The sequence below is a fragment of the Pelobates fuscus genome, chromosome 2, assembly GCF_036172605.1.
Source record: "Pelobates fuscus isolate aPelFus1 chromosome 2, aPelFus1.pri, whole genome shotgun sequence".
NCBI lineage: Eukaryota > Metazoa > Chordata > Amphibia > Anura > Pelobatidae > Pelobates > Pelobates fuscus.
In genome coordinates, this window is record NC_086318.1 from 370,872,861 (window position 1) to 370,900,029 (window position 27,169).

At 41.6% G+C, this 27,169-nt stretch overlaps 1 protein-coding gene across 1 annotated transcript in view; it reads left to right on the forward strand.

Annotated features, from left to right (window-relative positions):
- Positions 1–6,949: 6,949 nt before the first annotated feature.
- PYGB (glycogen phosphorylase B) overlaps positions 6,950–27,169 on the forward strand; it is a 107,448-nt gene continuing 87,228 nt past the window's right edge. Inside the window, exons 1-2 of the mRNA XM_063443707.1 lie at positions 6,950–7,332; positions 19,801–19,902. Of these exons, the coding sequence (XP_063299777.1) occupies positions 7,090–7,332; positions 19,801–19,902 (345 nt within the window). The 5' untranslated portion in view covers positions 6,950–7,089. The remainder of the gene's footprint in view (positions 7,333–19,800; positions 19,903–27,169) is intronic.

Sequence of the window (27,169 nt, forward strand, 5' to 3'; positions counted from 1 at the left end):
AGCAAATCATCCACATACTGGAGCAGGACAACTTGTGGGTGGTCTGATTGCCATGGATCAAGGATAGAGCACATGGCCTTTGCAAATTGACTTGGAGAGTTTTGTGCCCCTTGGGGCATGACAGTCCATGTATACTGTTGCATTTCATGTGTGAAGGCGAACAGGTATTGACAAATTGGATCCAGGGGAACACTGAAGAAGGCATTGGCCAGATCAATGACTGTGAAGTATTTTGCAGAAGGTGGGACTCCAGAGAGCAGGGTGTGTGGATTTGGTACAATAGGGGTGTCCAGGACAGTTGCTTCATTCACTGCACGGAGATCCTGGACCATCCTGTATTTCTCTGGTTCACCTTTTGGAGTCTTCTTCTTCACAGGAAACAATGGGGTGTTGCATTTTGATTCACATTTCACGAGAGCACCCTTCTCCAAGAGTGCTTTGATTTGAATTGAGATAGCTGCAGCTTGAGCTGGTTTTAAAGGATACTGTGGTTTCCTTGGTAGCTTGGCTCCTGGAATGAGTTTTACCACCACAGGTGGGACCTTTAGGTGTCCTATGTCCTCTGGGCCTGAGGACCACAGCTTTGCAGGTACTCTTGTCTTCAGTGTATCAGGGAAATTGGACCTCAGTTCCTTTGCTTCCCCATGGGGTTCTTCTAAATGGAGCATCAGAGGCAGGGAGCACAAGGCTGAGGTGTCTGACACAGATAGAGGGGTGGATAACTCTACTTGTCCATCTGGAGTGAAGATGATAGATGCCTGCAGGCGTGAGAGGACATCAGCGCCTAACAGGTTAATGGGGCATGTGGAGGATACCACAAAACGAGCAAGCAAGCTAGGGTAGTTGCCAACTCGTAATGGAGTTGTTAAAGGATTGTGTCTTGGTTGGCCATCCACTCCTACACAAGAGACATCAATATTTGACAGAAATGATGGGTCTGGCAGGTCTTGTTCTCGTAGAACACTTCGGGCTGCACCTGTGTCAACAAGAAATGTAGTAGGTTGTCCTTCAATGGGTAGAGTCACAGTGGCAAGTGGCCCCCCCTTATCCCCTGAAGACACTGCCATGACAGGGGTTGATGACACAGGCTTGCCAGTTTCCTAATCATCAGGTTCCTCAACTATTGGAACTGTTTTTGTAGCCTTGGGGCCAGGAGCAGGCTTGAACACCTTCTTGGGTTCTGGGCAATCATTTTTGAAGTGTCCTTTAGCTTTGCAATTAAAGCAATATCCATCCTCGGGTTTGGTGCCTTTTGGGACTGGTCCGGGGCGGGACACCATGAGAGGAGCTGAAGTGGGCCTTCTAGGAGTCTGGGCAGATTCCAGACCTCTAGCAACTAAGAGTAAGGTATCCAGAGGGACTACCTTATATTCAGGGCGTGCAGCAATGATTCCCTTGCGTATGGAGTCTTTGACACCTTGGACAAATGCACCAGACAGCATTTGAGAATGGATCTTGTCTGTGAGATCAAATCCCAAATCTGTAAACAGTTGAAACAGTCTTGCATGAAACCTTTCCACTGATTCTCCTTTTTCCTGTACAATATCAGTAAGGCCAGCAGCCTGATCTGCAAGTTTGTCCTTAGCCCATTCTTTTAGCTGGTTGCAGAATGCTACTCCGGAGGGGTAATCAATGTCACTTATAAGCAAATCTGTACTGAGGTGGCGGGAAATGCTGGGCCAGTATGCATCTCCGGCTTTGATAGCACAAATGCTCAGCAAATCACGCCATGCAGCGGAATAAGTCTTTTGAATTTGAACTATCCCTCGGTAAAAAGGCATAGGTTGCTTTTCTGGGTCGGGGAGTGATTTCATCAGAGAACTAGCCTGAGTAGGATTAAAAGAAACATATTTAGGAGGAGCCTGATCCCCTCGGCCCGTATGTCCGAAACGATCATCGAGGGAACAGCGAGGCGGAGGCCCTGAGGCATCCGGTGAGCCCCGGTATCCATGAGAGCCGGTCTCCTCATACTCATCTTCGTCTGAGACCAAAGCCCCTCTGGACTGTGGGGCCACTCGGGGTGTCAGAGCCGGGGGAAAGGCGGGGATCCCGGATGCTGGGGTGGCCAGTGGATTATAATCCTGGGATGAGTAGTCACCGGGAAGTACCGGCATCAGGGGTGCTGGATGACTGGGGTCCGCCATATTGGAGGCGTGAAAGGAAGCTGCATTAGGGTTAAGGGAGGTAGTGGCGGCCATGTTGGATGTGGGCACATCCGGGGTAGACTGTGCCGGATTGGGCGTGACCGGGGTCTGGGGAGTGGCTTGGGAAAGGAAGTAGGCTTGGTTTGGATAGGGCAGGGCCATGTGGTAAGGGAAGGGGTATGGCCAGGCCATCTGGGCAGGGGCTAAGGTGGAACCTGGGGAGGGCGGGTTAGTTGGGCAAGGATTATGGAAGGAGGTGGGACATCCGGGGTACGGAAATGAAACTGAAGGGGTGGGAACTTGGGCTGTGGGAGGAGTGGGCAGGAGAGAGGATGGAGAGAGATTAGTAGAGGCGGGTGTAGTAGGAGGAGCCAGAGTGGGTGTAGTGGGATTGACAGTAGCGGGTGAGGAGGGGTTAGAAAACTGGGTGGATGCAAGTGGGAGGGTAGGATTATTGACGGAGAGGGAGCGTAGAGAAGGAATGGCGGATGAAATGTTTGGATTAGACAGAGAAGGTAGTGCAGGGATGGATGAGGATGATGGGAATGTTAGTGATGATGAGGGGGAAAATAAAGATCCATCAGAATTCAGGACCGGACAAACAGGGGAAATGACGGGATGGGTGGTGGGAGGATTGGGAGTGGGGAACATGGTCAGCTGGCTGTCACTTATTGCTGACTGAACCTTGGGGATGGACATCCCCTGGGCGCCATTTTGGGGCGCTGGCTGAGGGAATGCCCCAGCAACATAATTATTATGATATACATACAATTTTACACCTTTGTGATCTATTTCTTCCTCAACCCAACCTTCCTGCTGAATAGCCTTTGCTACTCTATACCATGCTTCTGCAGTACGTAATAAATCATTATCTGTAAGCTTGCCTTTCTTCTCTGTCAGTAATCTACGCCAGCTTTCTGGCTGCAATCTACCACATGAAGGCACAGCAATTTTACACACTTTAGCAATCTTTTCAACTCCCTTAACCATCTCTTCACCCTCTCTATCTTCAACTAGATCACACGCTAGCCAGCCCTTACCGGGCTTTCCCAATCCCTGTCCCATACCTCCCTATAAAAGGCGTCCCTGATATAGGGGAAAGAAGATTAAACAGAGTGTCTACAATGCTCGACTGCCACTCGGAAGGGTGGGTCCCCCCAAGTGCGTCTTCCCAAAACGTAGACTAGTCACTAATTCCGCCTACCCGAGGTAGCCACGGATTGGAGCGAGGTGAGAAGTGTGTGACCAATCACTTCTCTCACAAGAGAAATAGGAGTGGATAGTGTAAATAACACAGGAAGTAGAGTAAAAGGTAAAAGTAAAGTGAAAGTAGAGACAGACACAGGAGTTTGAATGACTCCCAATTAAAACAACAATTCAATTGAAATACAGTGCATGCATCACAGTTCAAATAAATTCAACAGTAATCCCTTTCCTTTACTCATGTGACCAAAGTCACCTCCCTCAACCTCGTAGTGTCCCCGCTCGGAGAACAACTTTCGTAAGTCTCACTACCAGCGGCCAAGGATAACAGCTAACACCGCCCGAAATCCATATGCCTCCCCCGTTACAGCAGTCCACCAAGTGTGGCTACCACTATCCTCACCCTCGTAGCGCCCCTATGGACCCACCCATAAGTCTCCGTGGTGATGGAGACAGCAATGCCTGCCCGAATCCACGCACCAGAAATAAAATTGGAATGCCACCAGCCTCAGCGCTCGAAGCTGGAGGGTACCACCTCTCTGCAAGCAGAGCTATGTGCACAATGAGGCTAGCTAGGCTATCAAAGTGACACCAGGGGAATCCCCAGGAAGCAATGAGTCTACACCCCTCCACAGATTCCCCACCCTCTTTTTCCTTACTGCTGCAGCTACCCAGCACCTAAAAGAGGTAAACAGGCAAAGAAGACCCCCAGGAAAACTTCCACAGGTCCACCCCCCCTTTTCCCTACAGCCACAGCCACGTGGCTCCTAAAAGGAGTAAACAGGCAACAGAGGACCCCAGGCACACACCCGCAGGTCCACCCCCCTTTATCCCAAAAGGTGTAAACAGACAAACAGAGGACCCCCAGGCAAACTACCACAGGTCCACCCCCCTCTTATCCCAAAAAGGGGTACACAGATAAACACTCTACCCGGGCACTTAAGCTAAAGACAGGCCAATACAAACACACCCAGGCAACAGATAGACTAAATGCAGGTAAACAGGTGGGTAACAACAATAAGGCACCGGGCAAGATATTACCTGTCTTTGATGTCCTCCCGGAAGCAGTCACAGACACTTGGACGGGTCAATCAAAGGGGCTGGAACATACCGGCTAGGCTCTGCAGTAGTCTCTACCGTGTATTCAGAGGTGATCAGTCTCTTATCCTTCCCCCCGGATTCCTCCGTCCAACAGCGTCTTCCTTAGGACGGCTTACCGGCCAGAGGCCATAGCCCGGTGCCCCACGTATGGGCGCCAAATTGTTCTAGATTATTTTAAATAAACAAATATGTTTAAATGTCTATCTGTTCCTGTCCAAATCTGAGATGATTAAATTGCGTATACGCAGAAGTAAGTTCACACTGACACACAGAGTTCAGGTTAAAAACACTTAGAGAAAATTTAATGGCATCTGATCAAAAAGGCGGGCTCGCAGACCCTTATAAGAGCGAAATTGCATCATCATTGAATATCAAGATAACAACAAATAAACATCATTAATTGGATTAAGTGTTAAGTGGTTATGTCAATGTCCACCCATCAATTTTATTAATTGGCTCCAGCACTAAGTGGTTAGCTAGGTGTCCTCCCACCGGGAGGTGGCGTCTTTCTTGGACACAGGTGTGGACAGATGGCTCAAGCGCCATCTTACCCAGCACGAGGCTTACTCGGTGGGAAGGGGGGCTTGGGCGTCATTTTGGGTAGTTAGTGATGTCAGACTCTAGGTCAGGTTCAGGGTCTTTTTTATGAAAGAACATTTCATACAAGCTGTTTCTCATGGCCTAGCTATAGTATACTTTGTTGCATGTTACAGGAACTTGATAATTCCGGTGTTAGTCATGTCCTTCTAGAAAATACAGTCTCTATTCTTTATTCTAAATGCTGTTAGGAAAATCTGTCATGTAATGTAGTTAGAATGGAGTTAGTACAAAAATTCAATACAGGATCAATAAAGGATTTTAATAATTCTACATCACCTGTATATATGTATGTGTCTGTATGGCGGTATGTCTCTGTATGCATGCATGTCTTTGTATGCCTGCATGCCTGTATGTTTCTGTATGCCTGTATGTCTCTGTATGTTTGTATGTATTTGCCTGTATGTCTTTGTATGTATGTTTCTGTATGTCTTTCTATGTATGTTTCTGTATGCCTGTATGTGTCTGTATGACGGTATGCCTCTGTATGTATGCATGTCTTTATATGCCTTCATGTCTCTGTATGCATGTATGTCTCTGTGTCTGTATGTCTCTGTATGATTATTTCTGTGTTTGTATGACAGTGTACCTGTATGACTTTGACTGTGTGACTGAAAAATTATGGCTGTGGCTTGGGAGGAAATACACACAGGTGAAGATGCATTTTTTTATTTTTTTTTAAAGGAGGGTAAGGGCGCCAAAATGCACCTTCGCCTGTGTAACTAAAAATCCTAGCACCGGCCCTGCTACCCAGAGCTTCCAATACCCTCTTGAGCTAATCCCTGCCATGCAGAGCTGATCACTCTCAGCCAGTGAGCTAAGCCCCTGCAATGCCGAGGAGCTTCTGGCTCTCATGGAGAAGATAACTGGCACCAAGCAGATCCAAGGTAAGTTGTCAAACAGTTTGACAACTTACACCAGTCCTGGCACCATAACCACTACAGTGGGCTAAAACAGTTGTAACATTACTGAATCTGCAATGTATCTTGGACTATTTGTAAAGTTGTCTCAGAACTATTCATGCCTTCTGTTGCAATAACCCAGTATTGTTTTGGATTTAAAATCCAGTATTTTCAGTAGCAACATATGTCATATATTGGGAGTTTATAGGCAATTGAGTGAGGGTGCCCCCTACGGGCTGACACTAATGGTAGTGTCGCTAACGGGGATTTCCGCTCTGCTCTCGGGGACACCAATATTCAAAATGTACACACGATTCTGGGGAACATAACTTCAAAATTGTGTATACATGATTTGGTAGTGAAGGGGTTAAGTTTCACTTTTCACCATATGGATATTAGTGAATAATCCTCCAAATGATTTTCAATCATTAACCCAAAATAGTTGCACTGAAAACATAGCTGACATTAATTCCATTTCTGCTATTCTGGCAAAATAAATAAATTAAAAAAAATTCACTTTAAAATCTTGACAACTCACACTTTCCTCATAGTGATGCAAATCCCTTGGGCAACATGACAGCTCCTGTGCAAATTAAACTAAACATAGACAGAAACAGGACATGAAGAGTCGAAGAGGTTCTGCAGCAGCCAAGACCTTTTCTCAAGGCTTCCAGTAAGACAACTTTATCATACCTCCACCTAGCCTGTATTATTCCTTGTGTATTTTATACATTAATTGAGAAATTAAAATAGGAAGCAAAGTCCCCAGGCAGTCCCAGATCTGCTTTCACTGCTAATGAGTTCAGGAGACAAAGGTTGTGTGTTCCTAGTTTACAAGCAAACCATTGCTGAGCAGTGCAAAGCAGGGGGAGGATCTGGGATGTCACCCTGCATTTATAGGTAAATAAGAGGTTAGGGCTGGCTGCAGCTCATCTCCCCACTCACTGTACTGTAGCTCCAGTTCTCTTGGAGGCTGGGCTGTTACTGTCTGGGGCCACAGGGCGCAGGCGCCTGTACAGTCCCTCCCTCTGCAGCTTCTACTACAAGAGGCTTGGACAGAGCTTGGTGGGCACCCAAATCCTCATCTTCAAGCACAGTCCTCACATCTTCTAGTGCTCCAGGTCACGTTCCATTGACAAGACATGGCGACCCCACTCACAGACAGCGACAAGAGGAAGCAGATCAGTGTGAGGGGCATTGCAGGGCTGGGAGATGTGTCTGAGGTCAGGAAGAGCTTTAACAGGCATCTCCACTTCACCCTGGTCAAGGATAGGAACGTATCCACCCCAAGAGACTACTACTTCGCCCTGGCACACACTGTCAGGGACCACCTGGTGGGGAGATGGATCAGAACCCAGCAATATTACTACGAGAAGGACCCCAAGGTAAATGCAATCTTCCAGCAGTCAGTGGGTATAAACACAATCATCCATCTTGCCATGCAGCATCTCATTAAAAAAAGGATGCAAGAAAATTCAATAACAGATGATGATGATGAGGAGGAGGGGCTGTGTTTTCACTCCTTTTCTACCAAATTTAACACCCCCCTCTCCTAGTGGCAACAGAATATAAAATGAATGCCAGATCCAGGCTTGACTAAAAACATCCTGGTGCAGCCATTGTACTGCAATAATAATAATATTAATAAATTATATTAATGGAGATAAAATATATAATAATTTATTTCAGACGATGGGCACTCTGTACTGTTGGTTAGACATGTTAAAATGATGCATTGTTCGTAGTTTTGCGGGGTATGCTGTTGTTATGTTGTGTTTACTGCAGTGGTAACTGACTGTATTGCATAATTCTAAGGTAACTATGCAAGAGAGAATGTAATTTCTTTTTGTATTGATTGTTTGCTGAGCCATTTCTATTTGCTGAGTGTATGATCGATGACTTCATCTGGCAGTACAGGCTCCAGGATACAGCAATAGGGCATGTGACCATACGGCAATTATATGTATCCATATATACCTACCTATAATAATATGTCTCTTTTTGAGCATAATGTATTAATGCATTTATAGGTTAACCATGCTCACAACCCCCTGGTGTATTAGTATATGTATTTAGATATATGTTTATGTTTGTGTGTATGTATGTGTATATATGTGTATGTATGTATGTATGTATGTATGTATGTATGTAGAGGATTAAACAGTGCCGTGAGGCCTGTTAGTGTGGCTGAAGGTAGCTCAGCAACAAATCCCTATGTCATCTCTTCTATATGCCCTTGAAGAAGTCATTCTCGCATCTTGTGGGTCTGGCCCTGCAGTCAGACTGGTAGTGCAGCAATGCACATACTGTGACATCATGTTTACTTCTGAATAGGGAGATTAATTTACAGCTTTTCAATATTATTTCAATAGGTGCAATTTGAACCTCTTCTTTAAAAAAGAACGTGCCCAGCCTTTTTTTATTATATACATATATTTTTTTAATAGAATTTAAGGTTTTTATTAATTTTACTTAAGCCTTATAAAACATGATTAGTTGATGTCACCTTTAATTAAAGGAACATTATTCAATGATACAAAACTAAGGACTGCAACAAGATAGTAAATTAGTATCACACTGACCTAGGCCTCTCCCCTCCTTATTTTAATGGGCCTGGATGAAGCAATATGGACTCTAAGCTTGTATATAATCTGTCTATATGACACTTGCGCCTATATTCCAGTCAGAGTTCCATCGATTGATCTATGATTGGTACTCCAATTCTGACCTCCTTTAGAACGGTCTCAATAAAACATTCATACAGTACATTATTCGACTATCTATGAGTCACCCTGCCTTTGAGTGCTGCTTCAGTGGCTAGGAATGATTAGAGTGGCCTCCCTCGGTGCCCCACGTTGTCTTCTCAAATATGCCACATTTAGTATTTTAGAAGAAAACTGCTGCTTGTGTTCCAATATATCTATGTAGATAGGATCAAGACAGTTATCATCTTTCTGTAGTTCAAAAACGTCGAAGACTAAATTGTAGCGAACTGTAATCCGAATTAATAAAAGAAACACATTTGGCGCCCATGGACTGATAATGCCACACAAACTACAATGACTTGTAGTTGCTGTGATGCTTAGATTTCCCCTTTAATTTTAGAGAAAACAGCTTAGTTTGTAAATGTATTCTTCCTCAGCAATTATTGCTTAACGTGTGCAATTCTTGTATACCCTATATAGTAAGGATTATTCACTGGGATTTGTCAGGGAAATGAACATTTAACAGCCAATTGGAGAATTTCTCCAACTCCCTTACATTTCAGCTCATCAAATTAGCCATTCTCTGGTCCTTTACTGGTTTAATGAATATCCCTTTTAATATGATGGAAATTCCTGTATTTACAACCAAATTGGCAATACAGGGTAACAATTAGCTAAGTAAATTTATGTTGCCTTCCCAATCTGCTCCAAGTGACAATGAGAATAAGCCATGATGATATTGTCATGGACATCCTCCCCCAGCTCAATGCAATGTCTATATTTGGTACCATGAGTCAGCTGTGTGACAGTGTAAAAAAATATATGCTTTCTGTTCATCTGAATCTTCTCTTCTAAAAACACATTTGCGTGTAGTAAATGTACCTGATTCTCTTACATTTAATCCTATTTTTCTTTAATAGGTAGTTTATTATTACACTTCCATTTTTTTCTTATAGTACTATTTGAACCCAAGTATGCTTTTTTTAACCCCTTAAGGACCAAACTTCTGGAATAAAAGGGAATCATGACATGTCACACATGTCGTGTCCTTAAGGGGTTAAAGCAGACATTTGAAATAGGTTGAGTTTGCATATCTCAGTTTGCAAATAATACTGATAAGCATACACCTACAGTTTCAAAAATGCAGATTACATTAAAAAAGATAAGCCTGTCAATTGAGAAATTTAGCCTGCCTTTTTTTTTTAAAAACCTTTTTAGCCAAATCCCCAACATTGATAAAATCATTTAAATTGTGGGGTTTTATGGGAGGTACATACACCACCAGATGTACATACATACATCAGGAGGTCTTATGCGTCTTGCATGTTTATACAAAACAAAAAATTTGTAGCAAACATGTTATTTGTTTTGAAATGGCACTGCTACAATGACCAGGATAAATGTTGATTGCTACTTTAAATAGACGCTCACAACAGCTGTAATGTTAACACAATGCTTAGTGACATCACATGGGGGGGAGGAAGGGGGGGGGGGAGTAGTTATATGGTTTGTTCATGGCTCCCTCTCTAATGATATTCTGAGTCTATAAAAAATTGAAATAACAGAAAATAATGTAATGTAACTTATTTAAAATGCTTGAGACCGATAGGAATAACACCCGTTTAATATACTGAAAATGAACTGTACAATAGCTGGGTGACGTAATGTACAGGCAGATCGCTAGTCCATCCCACTATGCAGTTCTGTACTACTGTGTGACACTGTGACATTCAAAAGAATCTAATTAGGAACTGGCCATGCAAGGTAAAACCTATTACACTGCAATTATTTAACAAATAACATAATTGTTCTAAGATGTCCTAAAGGTTTATTCAAAAAACTGCAAGCTGTGGCAAGTTATTTACATACCGGGTACTTTCAACTTCTGCGACTTTATCTTAATACTGCTTTTATTTAATGTACAGATCTGCTTTTACTTGTATTTTTGTTGTCTTATAGCGTGTTATGTTAATGTAATAAATAAAACATTTTTATAAAATAATATTGAATAAGTAAAATATGATTCAGCTAACCCCGTATTGTGCTGTAGTATCCAAACTTACAAAGCCTAATTAAGGTAATTTTCCAATCATATATTCAGAACAATAATTGTGCATCGTAGTATTTGTTCCTAAGTGTAACAGCAAAATAATTCAGAGGTTATTCAGCTAAGATAACCTGGAGTCAAAGTTATAGAGTGGTGCAGGGTAGAAAATCTGGGTGGTTTAGGTTAGAATTATGGGTTAATAAAAACCAAAGAAAATAATTACTTCCGCACTATCTCAAATCCATATACACATTTAACTAACTGGAGACTTTTTAGTATCACTTTGATGGCCATTTAAGTGTAAGCTCACCTGTCTGTCCACACTCTGCCCACTGTCCCAGCTCTGCTTAAGATAAATAAGATAAAATATGTCTCATATTTTTCACATTCTACAGTATGCTACAAATAGCGGGTGAATTTAGCACCATTTTAGTATGTTATAGATATATTCAATAAAATAAATAATGCCCATTGATTGTTCCTCATTAGCAACAAATAACCAGGTTCTGCTGTTGCTCCTGAAAACAGAAAATGTCAGAGATCTCTTGGGCCAATCCCATGACTTATTTATTCCACTGGAAGCACTCACAAACCCCTGTCTGTTCCCATGAAAATATGTCTGGATCTCAGATAAGGAGCTAATTAAAATGACAGGTTTAAATCTGGATGTTTTTTTTTTTTTATGCTACAGCTGATTTGTTTTAAAGCCTCTAAAACAGCTGTCATCGCATCCCCATCTTCCGCCAAAATGATTATTTAATAAAGTTAAAATATTTATGACATACTCACATTGATTGTGTTGGAATGTCACTGAAACTCCAACTCAGTCAAAAGATAATAGGGACTTTGTCTTATCTATTTTTCCTACGCCTGACAAAAAGCAGAGCTACCGCCTTCAAGTTTTTGTCATTTTTTTCTACTCGTCACTGTGGAGGCTCCTGCAATCTTGGGGGTCCATACTAGTGTTGTACTTTTGAGCAAGCGCAAGGGTGCAGCACTGACGTGGGCTCCTGGCAGGTGAAGTCCCTGGAGCTGAAGGGGATCCACAGGATAATGATGGCGTCGGTTATGAGAGACAGGTTTAGGTTAGTAAAACTTACCTTCCCCTGCACTCCCAGGCCACTGCACTGCAAAAGGTTAATTCACCATCTGGGGTCTTTGCAAATTATGCAGACAACAGAAGGTTACAGAGCTGCTTTAGCTTCTTGGGTGCTGTTCACTATTCATAGTCTCCTTCTCTGATTATATGATGTCCTTGTCCTGACACATCTGTGTGTTGTATAGTACAGGCCAAATTCATCTGTGACCTTTTTGTCAAGGTTGACTTGACATGATTGTAAAATCAATAGAATGAGCGTATGTGTGTCCTGTCTATTTTTAATAAATGCTGCAAAGTCACTGATCTTTATATCTGTATGCTCCAATGTTTTAGAAAATTATATCAAAATGGATAAATACAATGTAACACGGCATCGGGACTCTGTTCCTGGGGGGCGTGGCTTTAGATGGATGTCATTTTGGATTCATGCCATCTCATCTAGAGGGGAATTTATCAACAAAAAACATGGTCTGTTTAAGGAATGCAAATTGCGAAATGTTGAGAGACATTCTATTGATTTCTTTAGTGATTGATCTTTATTTAGCACTTTGTCTAACAATAGCCCCTGTTTTTGCCTTAGTCGTATCTATGTGCTGGGCTGGAGTGCCTGTTACTTTCCCGTTCATGTTCCTCCCTCCTCATATTTTTCTCCTGTGTCTCCAAAGGAATACAAGGTAATAAGTCACTCTTTTCTTCCTTTAGAACACAAGGGGAATCGTGTTCTGTTGCACAAAATTATGTTTTTAAACTGAAATTCAATTTTCTGCAAAGTAACAAGTCCAATTTGGCCTCTCAGGGCTTCCGTACATTTGGCTATACACAGAAGGCAGGCTTGGCTATTTCGCCTGTGTTTATGCAGTCATATATCTGCATGTGCACTGCAGGGGTTAATTCTAACATACACTAACATATAACCTTTCCATGAATAAACATAAATAAACATAGAATAAATAATAATAAAACACACAAAGTCAGATATGTGATAAAAAAGGCTGTGGCTTTTTATTTAGTTTATAACACATTACAAACCATAACTTATTCACTTTTAAAATATATAACGTGTAACCAAACATCTCCGGTCTTTAAACCCCCAGAGAATTTAACAAATGAATTACCAGAGTTCCGCCCTATTAGCCAGAACATAAACAAATATATAACCAACTCAGCCAGTCCACTCCCCTCCCCCTTTTAAAATAGGCAGATGATCTCAACCCCAATAAAAGACCACGACATAAAATAAAAAAATTATAGGGGGGTAGGGTGGGAAACAGGTCCAATAAAATTTTTCTTGAACTTTTGTGGCGCTGTTACCTCAGGGCGCCTTATATATTGTATTTTCCCGCTTTACAGTGCCCTCACTGACAAGCGCTTCAATCAGAGCAATGTCCGCGCGGACCTCTGTATGTACCTCTACATGACGCAAGGGTATCACACAGACCGGTGATGATGCCCTCGCGACCTGCCAGCAGCGTGCACGGCAAGTCCCTCCCACCACTAACACCGCAGTGCACATGTGTACATGGTCGATTGACCATGAACTGTCTGTCTGTTATTAAAATCCAAGTACTTTGTAATAATTTTTTTTTTTTTTTATTCTTTATTTTTGCTGTGCATGAATTAACATTTGCATATCAAAAATGCCACAACAGCATTCACATGAAATTTACAAACTCTTATTAATCAACTGTTGTACAGCATCCAGAGGAAATGCACAATTTTTAGGTTATTAATACAAGCTAAGTTAACAGAGTATAGCAAACAATTAATTGTAGATAAGGCACGCTTGGCATAAGTAATTCAGGCTAATTTGTCTAAATTCGAGGTACCGGCATAGCAGTGTAACTGGAAGATACTAGACAAGGTTGGTATTTGGATGTTACAGGCTAGGATGATCCGGAGGGCTCAGGGATGAAACGGGCAAAGGAAGACAGGCTGTCGCTTGCGATATTACCCTGCAATAGGCTGCCGATACAAACTGCTATGTGATAGCAGACGTGGCTTCGAAAATATGTGGGGCATCAGTAAAGAGGGAACCAGGTCAATCTTACCCCCTCCCACCCCGAAGCATCCTGCCCTTATCTGATGCCCATGCTGACTATCAGGGTCTTATGGTGAGGCAGAGTCCCGGCAGCGAAAAGGCCAGTACCACAACAGTGAGACTGCGATGTTACCTTGCTTATGTTGTGATGCATGACTTATATAAGGTGAAGCTGAAACATTGCCCTATGTCGTGTTTAAGTATATGTTTGAAGCTAAATGACTTAGGCATAAAGCTTATAAACAGACAGACAGGATGTGTTACTGCATCCATATAAAACTAATTGTAACAGGTAAAACGCAGTTCAGTGCTACTTAGAGTGTAAAATCAGAGGGGAGATGGTCTCAAGGCACAGATTAGGTCAAAGGGAGGTTTGCATACAATGCTATATCATAGACAGGTCTAGTTACCGGAAAGCCTATCTGTCGCAGCGGTCAGTATTATTATGTTTGGCTAGTCCTATAGCCCTTAAGGTTAACATGCTTTGGGAACACATTTATATCATGCTTATGTCGTAGGGTTGTATCGCGTTAATATCTGTTGCGGTACCCTCCAACCCAACGTATACTAAACATTATGCACTTATACCCATTGAGTCCAGTCGCTTATATTTAGTGGGGTCATCGCTCATTTTATAGCGTTATATTAGGAATTCACTTGGAGTCCGAAACTGGGTGTGAAGTACGTAAGATTATGGAGAGACAAACATATGTAATACTATGGACGCTTTTAAGTGACAGTGGCTAAATTAGGGTAAAAATAAAATAGTCTAGGAAAACCTCAAGTCATCATCTTCAGCTTATGGAGTCCCAAGTTGGTGCCCCGTCTGGTTACAGGGTTTCAGTCCAGCATGGGCAGATTGCCAGTAGTCAGGGCTTCATCCGACACCCGTTGTTGGTCTGCTTAGGCGTATGGCGCTCCGGTGCTGGAGAGACTGTGTGCTGATCCCGGACCTCTGCTTGTGGACCATAGTAGGTGTGCCATGTGAAGTTGTTACTAGGTGAGTCCTTCTGGTAGGCACTCCTCCGCTCCCTGCTACTGCCGAAATGGCAAATATGATGTTGATGCGTAACCGGGGTCTCAGTTCTGCCCCAGGGTCTCGGAGGGGCTGGTACCTCTTGGTAGTGACCTTGGTGTCTTCTTGGGTCTGCGGTCTTCCCGGTTGGTTGGACCTTGCATGCTCTCTGTTTAGACTGTGTTGTGTATGTTGCAGCCCTCCTTGGGGGTAGTTTATGCTTGCCGGTTAGGGCTCTCTGCGCTCTCCGCCTGGGTGGAGTGCCTCTGCTCGTTGTATGAGCTTGGGGCAACTTCCCGCCTTCCAGGGGTTTCCCGCGCCTCAACTTGCTGATTCTACGTTCGCCCGTGAGTAACTCTTGTTTGGGTGCCGTTTGCTTTGCTCTATGTGATAACTGTGCCCAAAATTTGTTAAAGAGCTCCTCGATTTTGTCGGTCGCTTTGGTGTTAGGGCCTGTTGCTTCTGATTGCAAGATTTGCTTGCCGCGTGTTATGGAGTTAGGCGCGTCCGCCATCTTGGGTGTCTCCGCTCTCAATCTGCCCGAGAATGCTACCGTTGCTTTGTTCAGGGCTGCGGTCATCCAGTTAGGCAGGGACCGGGATATCCCCCCCGGTCCATGGGGGGTGGAGGCTTTGTGAGAGTGCCCCCCCCTTCAGCCCGAGAACCGGGATAGCGGCCATCTATCCTCGGCTCCCACCCGTGTAGGCCGCAAGCTGCGATGTGGTTGGCTCCGCCACAGAGGGTCTCCCAACTGGTATCCCCCGATGCAGCATCTCCTCCTTATCAGGATTATCGCTGTCCACAGCTGGTACGCTTGGGTGGTCGGGCGTTAAGACCCAAATCTTGGCCTTAGGCTCAGGAGCTCTCAGCAGGCACGTCTGCTTTGCTTGGCTGGTAAGCTCCGCCCCCTACTTTGTAATAATTTGACTGTTCACAAACATCTGAAATGCATCCTTACAGCAATCAAATCCCCTTAACTCATTAAATTCCTCATTCAGTGTTGTGTTTCTCCTTTAACTGGTCTAATTAAAGGACATCAATTAAAAATATCACAGGGCCCCTTTTCACTGATGCAGCAATGATTACAGCTTTGATGAAAATTGTGAGGATGAGATTGTAATCAGGCCACATAATTAATGACTCATCGACAGCTGTTAACACATCAATAAATATCAGATGGAGATTGTAATTCATCTATTTATTTTCAAACTATTTTTATTATTTTGTATGAAATTTCTGAGATCACTGCATACCCCTGCAATAAGAACGGGCTCACTTGGCAGTAGTCATTTGTGATGCTGCTAGAATTTACTATTCATATCTCTTATGACCTTGGAGCATCACGTGTGACCTTCCTGTTTTCTGCAGAGAGTAATCAATCTGACCTAATATGTTGGCCTCAATGACCTGTGCAGTAGTGTGCTCTGTCATTTGGAAAGCAAAATATATCAAATAATATACTTAAAAAAAAATAAACATTTTTTATCATAGGTTAAAAGTGTATGTTTATACAGTTTGTGAATATAGAATACAGAAATTCTGTATATCTTATAGTGTCTTCATATTCCAAAGTATATTCTATGAAAATTATAATTGAACAATCACCATACAGTTGGGGACATTACAGTTTTTTTTGTTTTGTTTTTTAAAAACATAATGCTGTATACATTATATTACTGTGTTATAGGCCCTTTTCAGACTCAATAAAGATGTATCAAGGTTTTTTTTTTTTTTTTATACAAACCCCCATCCCAGTTCAGATGGCTAATTTTCATAATAATTTATTTTGGCATACATTTAGCAATTTGGTGTTTGTCATAAATAGATCCCCATAAATAGCTTTGGGGACATGCATGTGTAACATTCAGATGATCTACAGACTGCGAAGTAAATCACACTTAACCCACAGGATTTAGTTTAGAGATGTAATCACATTTGTGGTATCAACACAGTATAATGTGCTAAACTGGTTTATCAAAAATCTAGTTGTATATGGTGTTGAGTTATTGTGGACTTCTCCTGTGATCTGTGAATCATTCTTCCCACAATAAGGGTGGGGAGGATTTATCACACCGGTAAAGTGGGCTATTCACCAGTGGAATGTGATTGTTGATTCCATTGCTTACTTCTCTTCTGCCTTTTTTCATTACAACAATTTGAAATTCTTCTCTAAAGACTCTGGAATATGGCCTTGAGGGTAAAAAAAACTTTTGCTTTTTTTTTTTAATAAAAAATATTCTAAATCTAAACAAAATTTAAATATTATCGACTGCTAGCCACACCCATAAGACTGCAATGACTGTTTAGTGTGCCGTCCAATAGCATGGCTTGCCACTATTGGAAACCTAATTACAAGGCCTTTAAATTAAACCTTTAAACTATAATCCATAGTTATCAAATAGAAATAATACAGATTCGTTATTAATTTTGCTTCACATACCTCTACCAATCAGAGAGCAGGTGTGGATTAAAGGGTTACTCCAACAACAACAAAAAAACAGTTTTAAGAAAAGATGGATTTTGGTCAGAATAACCAATCCTATCCTGGCCCTCACCATCTAAAAAAAAAAAAAAAAAAAAAGCCCAATGCACCTCTGCCAACATCATTCTGGGAGAATGGTATTGGGGACGCAAGGTGTGGGGAGCCTTGCCACCAGCATTCTGTGTGTGCTGATAGTAGAAGCCAAACATGCACAGAACTTATATTGGCTGGTCCAGAACTCTTGTATCGGGCTGGCTTATGACACAGCCGGAGCTAGAGTTACGCTTCAAATACAGACTCCAGATACAGACTCCAGATCTTCAAATCAGCGAAGTGGTGATGGAGCTTGGAGTAACCTTTTTAAGTGGAGAGGAATTTGTTTTGATTGTCAAATCTGGCAACTATGTTTCAAGATGGACCCATTTATTGTTTTGTAATGGTAAGTTTTTATTATTTTTGCCCTGTCCTGATAAAATTGTGTATTTCTTCTTTGTAATACAATTGCAAACATAATTTATCAGTAAATAACAGACCATTCTAATTTTTTTTATTGGTTTCCCTAGATTTACAAAAGCTTAGTTTTAAAATTACACATCTGGCAATCAGAAAGTAGTGTTGAGAGAGTTTGGTTTTAAGTTTCACATAAATGTTCTCTATAAATAGAATCCAGCCTTAACAATAAGGCCTGACGTGTGCTGAAGTCAAAAAAGGAAATTATGCTGTCGGTATGAGAACACAGTTTCAGTAAGATGTGTCTCTAAACATTATGAGATGCTTGTGCTGTAACTGGTATGCATTTTCTCAGAGATCTGTTTAATTCAAGGCATTAAAGGGACACGCCACTGCCCAAATACACAAAAATAAAAAATCACTGTTTAGTAGATATAGCTCCAATGAAAACATGCATGTAATTTATTCGACATTTGTTTTCATTGTGGTAGATCTAAACACTGTTTGCAAAAGTCCTCTTGTCTGCTGCCTCTAACCCCACCCAGGCTGTCTGTGGCTCTCCAATTACAGACTTTCCAAAGCAGCTCTATGAAAATCATTTGCAAGGCAGGTAGGTGCTTTGAGCAATTACCTGCCACTTGAGTTTAGCTCCACTGAACTAATCAAACCAGGAAGTAATGGGACCAGTTGTCTGATTGACAGTCAGGGGGTGGGGTGTAACCAGGTTAATATACAAAAGTGCTAATTGCTATTGAAATCTGCATTTTTTTTATAAAATGTTGAAAACAGGAGACACACTATTCACACATAAAGTTAAACACATAGTTAAAGTGCCTTAGTGGCCTGGAGTGTCCCTTTAGCATCTGTTATTTAATCTCTGATGAAGTAGGTGAAAAGATGTAGATTTTGTTGTGATGTCTGTGCTTGTCAACTCTTTATATTTTATCAGAGCATTGCAAATATGCAGGTCAGTCTGATAATATTCAGTTGTAATTAAAATGTGTATTTCATAGAAATCATCAGTCTTATATGGACTTTGCATATGCTGAGCAGGGATTTATGGGGTATGCTAAGCACTGCCATTAAAAAAATCGAATGGCTAGGTTTGGCTTACATATCGCAGTTGGACTTTGCCAACATCTTTCTTGCTGTTTGTTTAATCCATGCATATTTTGCTCCTAGGTTTATTTTTGAAGTTGCAACATTGTTGGAGTAAGTTTTTGAGCATGATAGCCTTTTTTTTTTTTTTTTAACTAAATCAATTGTATAAAATAATTCAATTCATAAAGTATATTAGACGTGGTTCCAACAACTCCTCATCATACTTTAGCCGTGGGCCTGTATAGCAGTTTGTAGATTAGTTACTTGTCATCTGCACCATTTTGAGGCTCCCAGTGTAAATCAACAAAGCACATGGGCGGGCTTTAAATTTCTGTCGCTTATATTTGTTGTCAATGATTCTCACTGCATGATACGTTTGATGGGAATAGTCCCCAGTGGCAGGAGTTGCTGTGAAAATTACACTTATTACCAGGAAGAAACATTGCCCAGGAGATAATACAAGGTCTCATTTCATATTGTTTGTTTGTTCCCAGGTTCCAGGCAATTTATCCAGCTGTTGTCATAGCCAAAAATTTGCTTCCTCTTTTCCCATAGGCCTGGCCACTAAGCCTCATATTCCAACTAGTATTTATTTGTGTTCTCTCTTTCCATTTTATTATGCAGAGTCTTCATACTATATATATATATATATATATATGTTTTAAACCATTGTGAGCCTAATTATAGCCTTAAACAAAAATGATTTGGCTCAGAATCTTTGCAATGTCATTTTAAAACGTCATTTTAATAGCAATAACAGTTAGTTTTGCATTGCGTGGTCCCAGAGGAGCAGAGTCAAACATCTAAACTGACCTTCGATCTAAGATGCTCCAAAATGTATCTGCACAATTTATATCATAGAACAAAATTGATATCATTATTATTCATTAATATGTTTTTTGTTCTTTTTGTACAGCGTATTTATTACCTATCTTTGGAATTCTACATGGGTCGAACTCTTCAAAACACAATGCTGAATCTGGGCCTTCAACATGCCTGTGACGAAGCTGTCTATCAGGTAGGATTTGTACCCAATTATCAGAAGCCAGCCTCTTTGTTAAGGAATGCATCAATCAATCAATCAATGGGGAACATCAATTTATCATTAATGTGATTCTTGGCTATGGCAAACCTTGAATCGAATATTCTTGAGCTTCATCATTGAAGCCATCCAGTAATGTGGGTACTATATGGTACCTGGTGCAAAATGATTCAATTTAGGAATATTGGCTCATATCATACAGCTTTCCAAGGAACTGCCAAAGGTACATTATGGGTTTATTCACTAAACATTTAACTGTTCCACATTGAAATCCCTATGGAAAATATCAGTCTAAAATAGCCAAACTGTGACTAGAGCCGATTCGAGGATTTTGTTTTTGGCTGTTTAAACCTAATTTTTGTCATACTGTAGCCCAGTAAAGAAACCCTGTAGAATGACACTATATGCAAATAAAAGTAAAGTTTGTCATTTAAAGGGTCATTTATGTATTTATAGAAATGCCTTTTATATCGAATAACATACCAAAGGTGCTCAAATATGTATGTGAAAAGTTATGGAAATTGACTGTTCTCTCTTCTATGGATACAATACAGGCTTTTGGTGACAACACAACTTTTTATACAAATGTTCAACTTATGATCACAATGACCCAATGCCCAGTTTCTCTCTCTTATACTGCGCTCATGTCATTATATTTGTTGACATAATGAAAAATTGTAGTGTTTGCCCATTTCATTTTTTTAAAGAGTAAATTTAACAATAGAATCTTCAATATTAATGTAATATTAATGTCATACCTAAGGAGCCTAAGTAGTAACCCTTTGCAAACCTTACTGATGTGATATCTGCAGTTTATTTTATTATTTGGATTGTTTTTAATCTCTGGAAGGAAATCACTTCCTCCTGCCAAGTCTCTTGTTATTTAGCTCGGACTAGACTTTTCAGGCATAGCTGCCAAAAGCAGGTTGTATTAAATTATAATTCCTCCACACCCCCTCTTATTCTCAAATCGAACTGTAACTGTGTAACCCTTAACGAAATGAAAAGGCCAGTGGAAACGTTAAATCTAACGTAATATTATATGTTTATGGAGCTACTCACTATACCTTTACCAGGAATTTGGGAGAATTGGCAAAGGCATTACACTTTGTAGTATATAATAGCCAAGGTAAAAAATAGTTCAGCTAAAGATATTTTTTTTCTTTAGTTTAGCTTTTTTGGTCTAAAATGTGCAATTTGCTTGTCAAATGTTTCCCTGTTTCAGAAATGTGTAGATTTAGTTTCTTAGAACAGTCACAATGTATTCAAACTATGCTCCCTTCTGCCTACCCAACTTCAGGAGACTAGGCCCTCTCTGTGGACTAAGCCTCCCCACCTTTGGAAACCGGCTAAAGTCACTCCATTTATACCAAAAAATGTCTGCTTCACATTCATATGCCGCATGGGCCACCTGATATAGAATTATCTGTGGTTATTTTGCAATTTGTATTAAATGTTCCTATATTGTATATTTCCTTTAATTTACTCTCATTTATTTCTTTCTTTAATTCTCTTGCTTGAGCATTTACCCAACTGCACCCTCCCTCCTCCCCCCAATGGCCTCTAGGTATGATTAAAGAACAATTTTATTATTTGAGGAATATTTATATTTTCTGGTTTTACCTTATTTGGAGCCATATTGGTTTACTTGTATTTCTCTAGCAATCTTGAGGTGCACATCTGTAGATTTCCTTGGGTACCCATTAATATATTAAAACGCATCAGTTATATATCAGTCCACTTCATATTATTATCATACATTATTCTTCACACACCAGTGAGTTAATGTGTTATTGATGTACCTTGGTTGTAGGCACTGTATTATATTTCATGATTATAGACTAAATATAAATAAAGAATGAAAAAAGAAAACCAACTATTTTCCATTTATGCAACATTGTCCTATAACTAGGTAAAATCTGTCGTTGACCTTGTTTGTAGTCAGTCGGATTGTAAAAAGACACCTCTGGAGCATGGAAAAAACTGCACCTATAGAATTTTTCCTAACCATCGTAAAATGGAATTATTTACATATTAAAATACTTGGTTAAATAGTCCTTTGGCAAAGTCTTGATGTCTTGTGTGCACTTTAAACGGGAAAAGTCATATTTTATTTTACGAAACAAATCTTATATATATTATATATAGTTTTTTTTAGCCAACGAAAGTTATAAAGCACCACAAAAAGTATACACAATATTACATAGCAAGGGTGAACTTTAGAGAAGAGATAATTAGATGCATAATACTTATCTGTTTAGAATCATAAAACATATTGTGAGGTAAAGACACACTATAGTGCCAGGAAAACAAACTTGTTTTCCTGGCACTATAGTATTAATAGGTCCCCCCACCCCCACCCTCATGGCCTGCCTCCCGCCGGGCTGAAGGGGGAGGAAGGGGTTAAACACTTACCTTTCTCCAGCGCCAGGCTCCCTCGGCACTGGGGACTTTCCTCCTCCTTCGGACGTCATCGGCTGAATGCGCATGCGCGCCAAGAGCCGCGCGCGCATTCAGTCTGTCCATAGGAAAACATTCTCAATGCTTTCCTATGGAAACTGGCGTCTTCTCACTGTAAAAATCACAGTGAGAAGCGCGGAAGTGCCTCCCAGCGGCTGTCAATGAGACAGCCACTAGAGGCTGGATTAACCCATATGTAAACATAGCAGTTTCTCAGAAACTGCTATTTTTACAGCAGGCAGGGTTAACCCTAGATGGACCTGGCGCCCAGACTACTTCATTAAGCTGAAGTGGTCTGGGTGCCTATAGTGGTCCTTTAAGTACACACTATTGGGTCAGGAATACAAAAGTGTATTCCTGATCCTATAGTGGAAGAAAGAAAAACGAAAAAAACGTAATTTAGGTGGCCGTCTCCCCCCTTGCCCACCTTTTAAAACCTGTGAAACTTTATTCCAGCGCTGTGTGGGTCCGTAGGGACTGGCACTGTCCTAATCCGCCTCTTTGGCTGATATCAGAATTAAAGGGACACTATAGTCACCTGAACAACTTCAGCTTAATGAGGTTGTTCAGGTGAGAACTGTAACGGACAGTTTCACTCACAAGAGGATAAAAACCGTTTAGGCGATAATCCCCTTCCCGATAGACAAGCACCTACTGCAATCACCAATCTCCCGAAACTGCAAACTACACAAATTCACCAACTCCCGAACAAGAGACACACGAACACTGGAAGCAGCCGAACAGGAAAAGCCATACGAACAGCTTACACTCCTGGCAATCGGCATACAATCAAATCCCCCCCAAGAATGAGACGACACTTCACTTTGAGGGTTAAGCAGGAACTCACGTTTATTAACACAACTGGCTTATAAAGGATTCTCCCATGCAAGGGAGGGATTTACAGTCATTACCCGATGCACCAATCACACATGAATTACCTCCCACACATCTCCTCCCCTCAGCATGACACATAATCCCCTTAATCATGTACATTACTTCCCCACTTCCTGGATGTAGCCCAAATACCTAGAGTACACTCCTAAATAGGGGATCCCCTGATAGCCCTGATCTGGGTGAGCAACATACTCCAAAATCACCCAGATCAGACCTGGGGTTCGGGAGTTATGTAGGTTTAAAGTTTTGACCGACCGCACAGGCAAAGTGACCGAAAATAGTTCCATGAGGTTTGGCCTTGCGGTCGGTCTCTGTTAATGTATTAAGAAGTCCCGGACGGCTTGCCATCCGTGGGTTTCCTTGTGTTCGTTAGACTCCCCATGTGAACATTAGTCTTTCTACCGAACGGCGGCTCGTTCGGTAGTTGCGGCACAAATCCACGGAAGTCTGGAGGTCTCAGCGGTGTTTGCCTAGTAGAGTGTCCGATTTTAGTTCCAGACACTCGACGGCAAAACACCGCTGTTCGGGAGTTTAAGATGGCCGCCACCACGTGTTCGTTCGACGAACAAAGGCCACCCAGCGTTCGTCAATTAAGCTGCGGTTAACCGCAGCTGCGGGGTGGTCAATTGGTGGCACACTCCAGTTCCCAGGTGGTCCTTAGATCGGTACTTTGTTCGGTAGATTGAGTCTACCGAACACCCGGCAGAAAGGCACGAATAAGCCTTTCTGCAGGGAAAATAAAGGTTTGAACTGCAGGGCCATAGTCTAAAGGGAGCAGGCGAGCAACCAGGCTTCTCCAGTGTACAGTGGCGAGGTTGCAGTCCCTGCAGCCTTTCTCATGTAAACACTGTATTTTCTGGGAAAATACAGTGTTTACATTCAAAGCTAGGAACACCTCCAGTTTCAGTCACTCAAAATGCCACCAGAGGGACTTCCGAGTTGATTGAGGCATAAAACTCCTCAATCCACTCAGATCTACTGTCAGCAGAGCACAGGGCAGCACTGTGTCTCCTCCCTCTGCATGCAGACACTGAAATTTCCTCATAGAGATTCATTGATTTAATTCATCTCTATGAGGAGATGCTGATTGGCCAGGGCTGTGTTTGAATCATGCTGGCTCTGCCCCTGATCTGCCTCTTTGTCAGTCTCAGCCAATCCTATGGGGAAGCATTGTGATTGGATCAGGCTACAACTTCTGATGATGTCAGCAGACTGTTTTTTTTTTTTTTTTAGGCAGACAGCATGCAGACTTACAGCGTCTGGCTTGAATACAGTAAGATTTTGCTATATTTATGGAGGCGTGAGGGGCCCAGGGGGGCTAGATGGTCGTGTTAACACTATAGGGTCAGGAATACATGTAGTTAGTTGCACTGGTGACTATAGTGTCCCTTTAACTATCTCTGCCAATCTATTGCTTTCATATGGAAAAGCATTAGATTAGCTCAGATTGTCAATTCTGATGATCTTGACCAAGAAGGCAGCGATGGGGCGGAGCCAAACGCCACCCTGGCCATTCATTATCTCCTTATAGAGATGCATTGGATCAAGGCATCTCTGTGAGGAAAGTTCAGTGTTTCCATGCCAGGGAGCACCTCTAGTGGCCTTCTGAGTGACGATCACTGGAGTTGTCTAGGCAGCAATGTAAACACTGTCTTTTCAGAGAATTTTTACAGCAAGGACCTGACCTGCAGGGAATGATTATACCTGCAGGGAATGTTCTGAAGACATGTCTCCCGGAATAATGTATTCTGGGGTGAATAATTGGTAATGCAACTAATCCCAATTTTCCAATTTTAATTGGAGAAGGAGTTGAGCTTTAAAAAAAAAAAAAAAAAAAATGTCTTGCGAAGTATGAGCAGAATTGTCTGAATAAACGACACATCTGTGATAGTGTCAAACAGGAAAAATGAAAAAATACTCTTTGCTCTTGGTCATAAATCGTATGGCTATCATGGGCTGTGGATGGTAGAGTATGAAGGTCCTTGTTCGACATCAACCTATATGGCCTGTTCATTTTCTTTAATGTGGGAAAATATCTGTGGATATTGTTATTGTTGTTTGATGTGTAATACAAACATGTGTTGCATGCATTATGCATTCTTCAATGGCGTTAAAGAAAAAAGGAATGGATTATCTGATAATCCAATTGTCTAACTGGTGGAGGAGGTGTATTTGGCCTTCTTTTCGTACCATCTAGATTCTATGATGACATAAAACCAGGCAGGCTGATTACTCCTCACAATTTAGAATAATAGCAATGCTTTTTTTTCCTGCTAGGAACTAGAAAATGTAATTATTCTAAATATTTAACAATTATACTTTTGTGTAGTCTGAACAAATAAATTGTATAGCTCTATCTTGAAACTGAAGCTTGTATTTTTGCTCGCTGTCAATCATTGCTATAAGCAGCGCTGCCCTTTTTCATGTTATAATTTCTGTTTCTACAACTCCAATTCCGTATGTGCCCTGGCTGTGCCTAGACTTAGCGGGATTTGGATGCCATTTGCAATATATTTAAAAGGCATTTAACAGAAAATGGAACATGGAAAAAAAGGTTTATGCAAGTACTAGGTGTTTTTGAAAATTGTATTCAATTGTGAAAATTCAAAAAATAGTGATTGTTCTCCTTTAAAGGATCACTATAGGGTCAGGAATACAAACATGTATTCCTGACCCTATAGTGTTAAAACCACCATCTAGCCCCCCTGGGCCCCTTATGCCTCCCTAAATATAGTAAAATCTTACTGTATTCAAGTCAGAAGCTGTAACTCTGCATGCTGTTTGCCTTAAAAAAAAAACAAGCAGTCTGCTGACATCATCAGAAGTGGTTGTCAGGGTATTTCTGAACGGATTATCAGATGAGATCCTAGACGAGGTTGCCACTAGAGATCTTCCTGAAAATTTGGAAGAATTAATTTCATTTATTTCTCGAATAGATGAACGCATGAGACAGAGGCAGAACACTCGAGATAGAACTCATAGACCTTAAGACTAGCTCCCGCATTGCAGAATTCTGAATCTACAACTCTAGCTCTCCCAGAACCTATGCAAATAGGTAACACTCGTCTCTCAGAAAGTGAAAGACAATACAGGAGAAGGGAGGGTCTGTATTGTGGAGTAAGAGGTCACCTACGCCTAAATTGCCCTAACCGTCCGGGAAACGCTCGCACCTAAGTTTCTCAAGAGGACAGGCCTTGGGTGTTTCTATCTTGTCCTCTACATATGATTACAAGGATCATAGGCTTCTGTTACCTGTTTCTTTAGCTTGTGAAAAGGGAGTACTTAATGCTATGGCATTGATAGATTCCGGAGCAGCTGAAAGCTTTATTGACCAAGCCTTTGTCACAAACCACTCTATCCCATCTCAGCTAAGGGATACACCCTTGGCGGTTGAGGCCATAGATGGTAGACCATTATCAGACCCTGTTATTTTTCGTGAGACTATACCAGTTAAGTTAACCATTGGTATTCTACACGAGGAGGGAATATCTCTCATGCTTATCTCATCTCCTTCAGTTCCCATAGTCTTGGGGTATCCCTGGCTTAAGAAGCATAACCCTATTATTGATTGGGAACAAGGTGAGATAGTCTCCTGGGTTCAGGGTTGCCAGAGAGGTTGTTTACAGAAAATCTCGCCGGTTTGCGTAGTTGACGCACCAAGTAACTCTAACCGGTCCACAGATTTACGGATACCCTCTCAGTACCTGGATTTAAAGGCAGTCTTTGATAAAAAAGAGGGCTGATACTTTACCCCCACACAGGTCCTTTGACTGTAAGATTCGACTCCTGCCTGGTACTATGCCTCCGAGGGGTACTGTATATCCTCTATCCACTAAGGAGAACTTAGTCTTAGAGGAATACATACGGGAGAACCTAGACAAGGGATTTA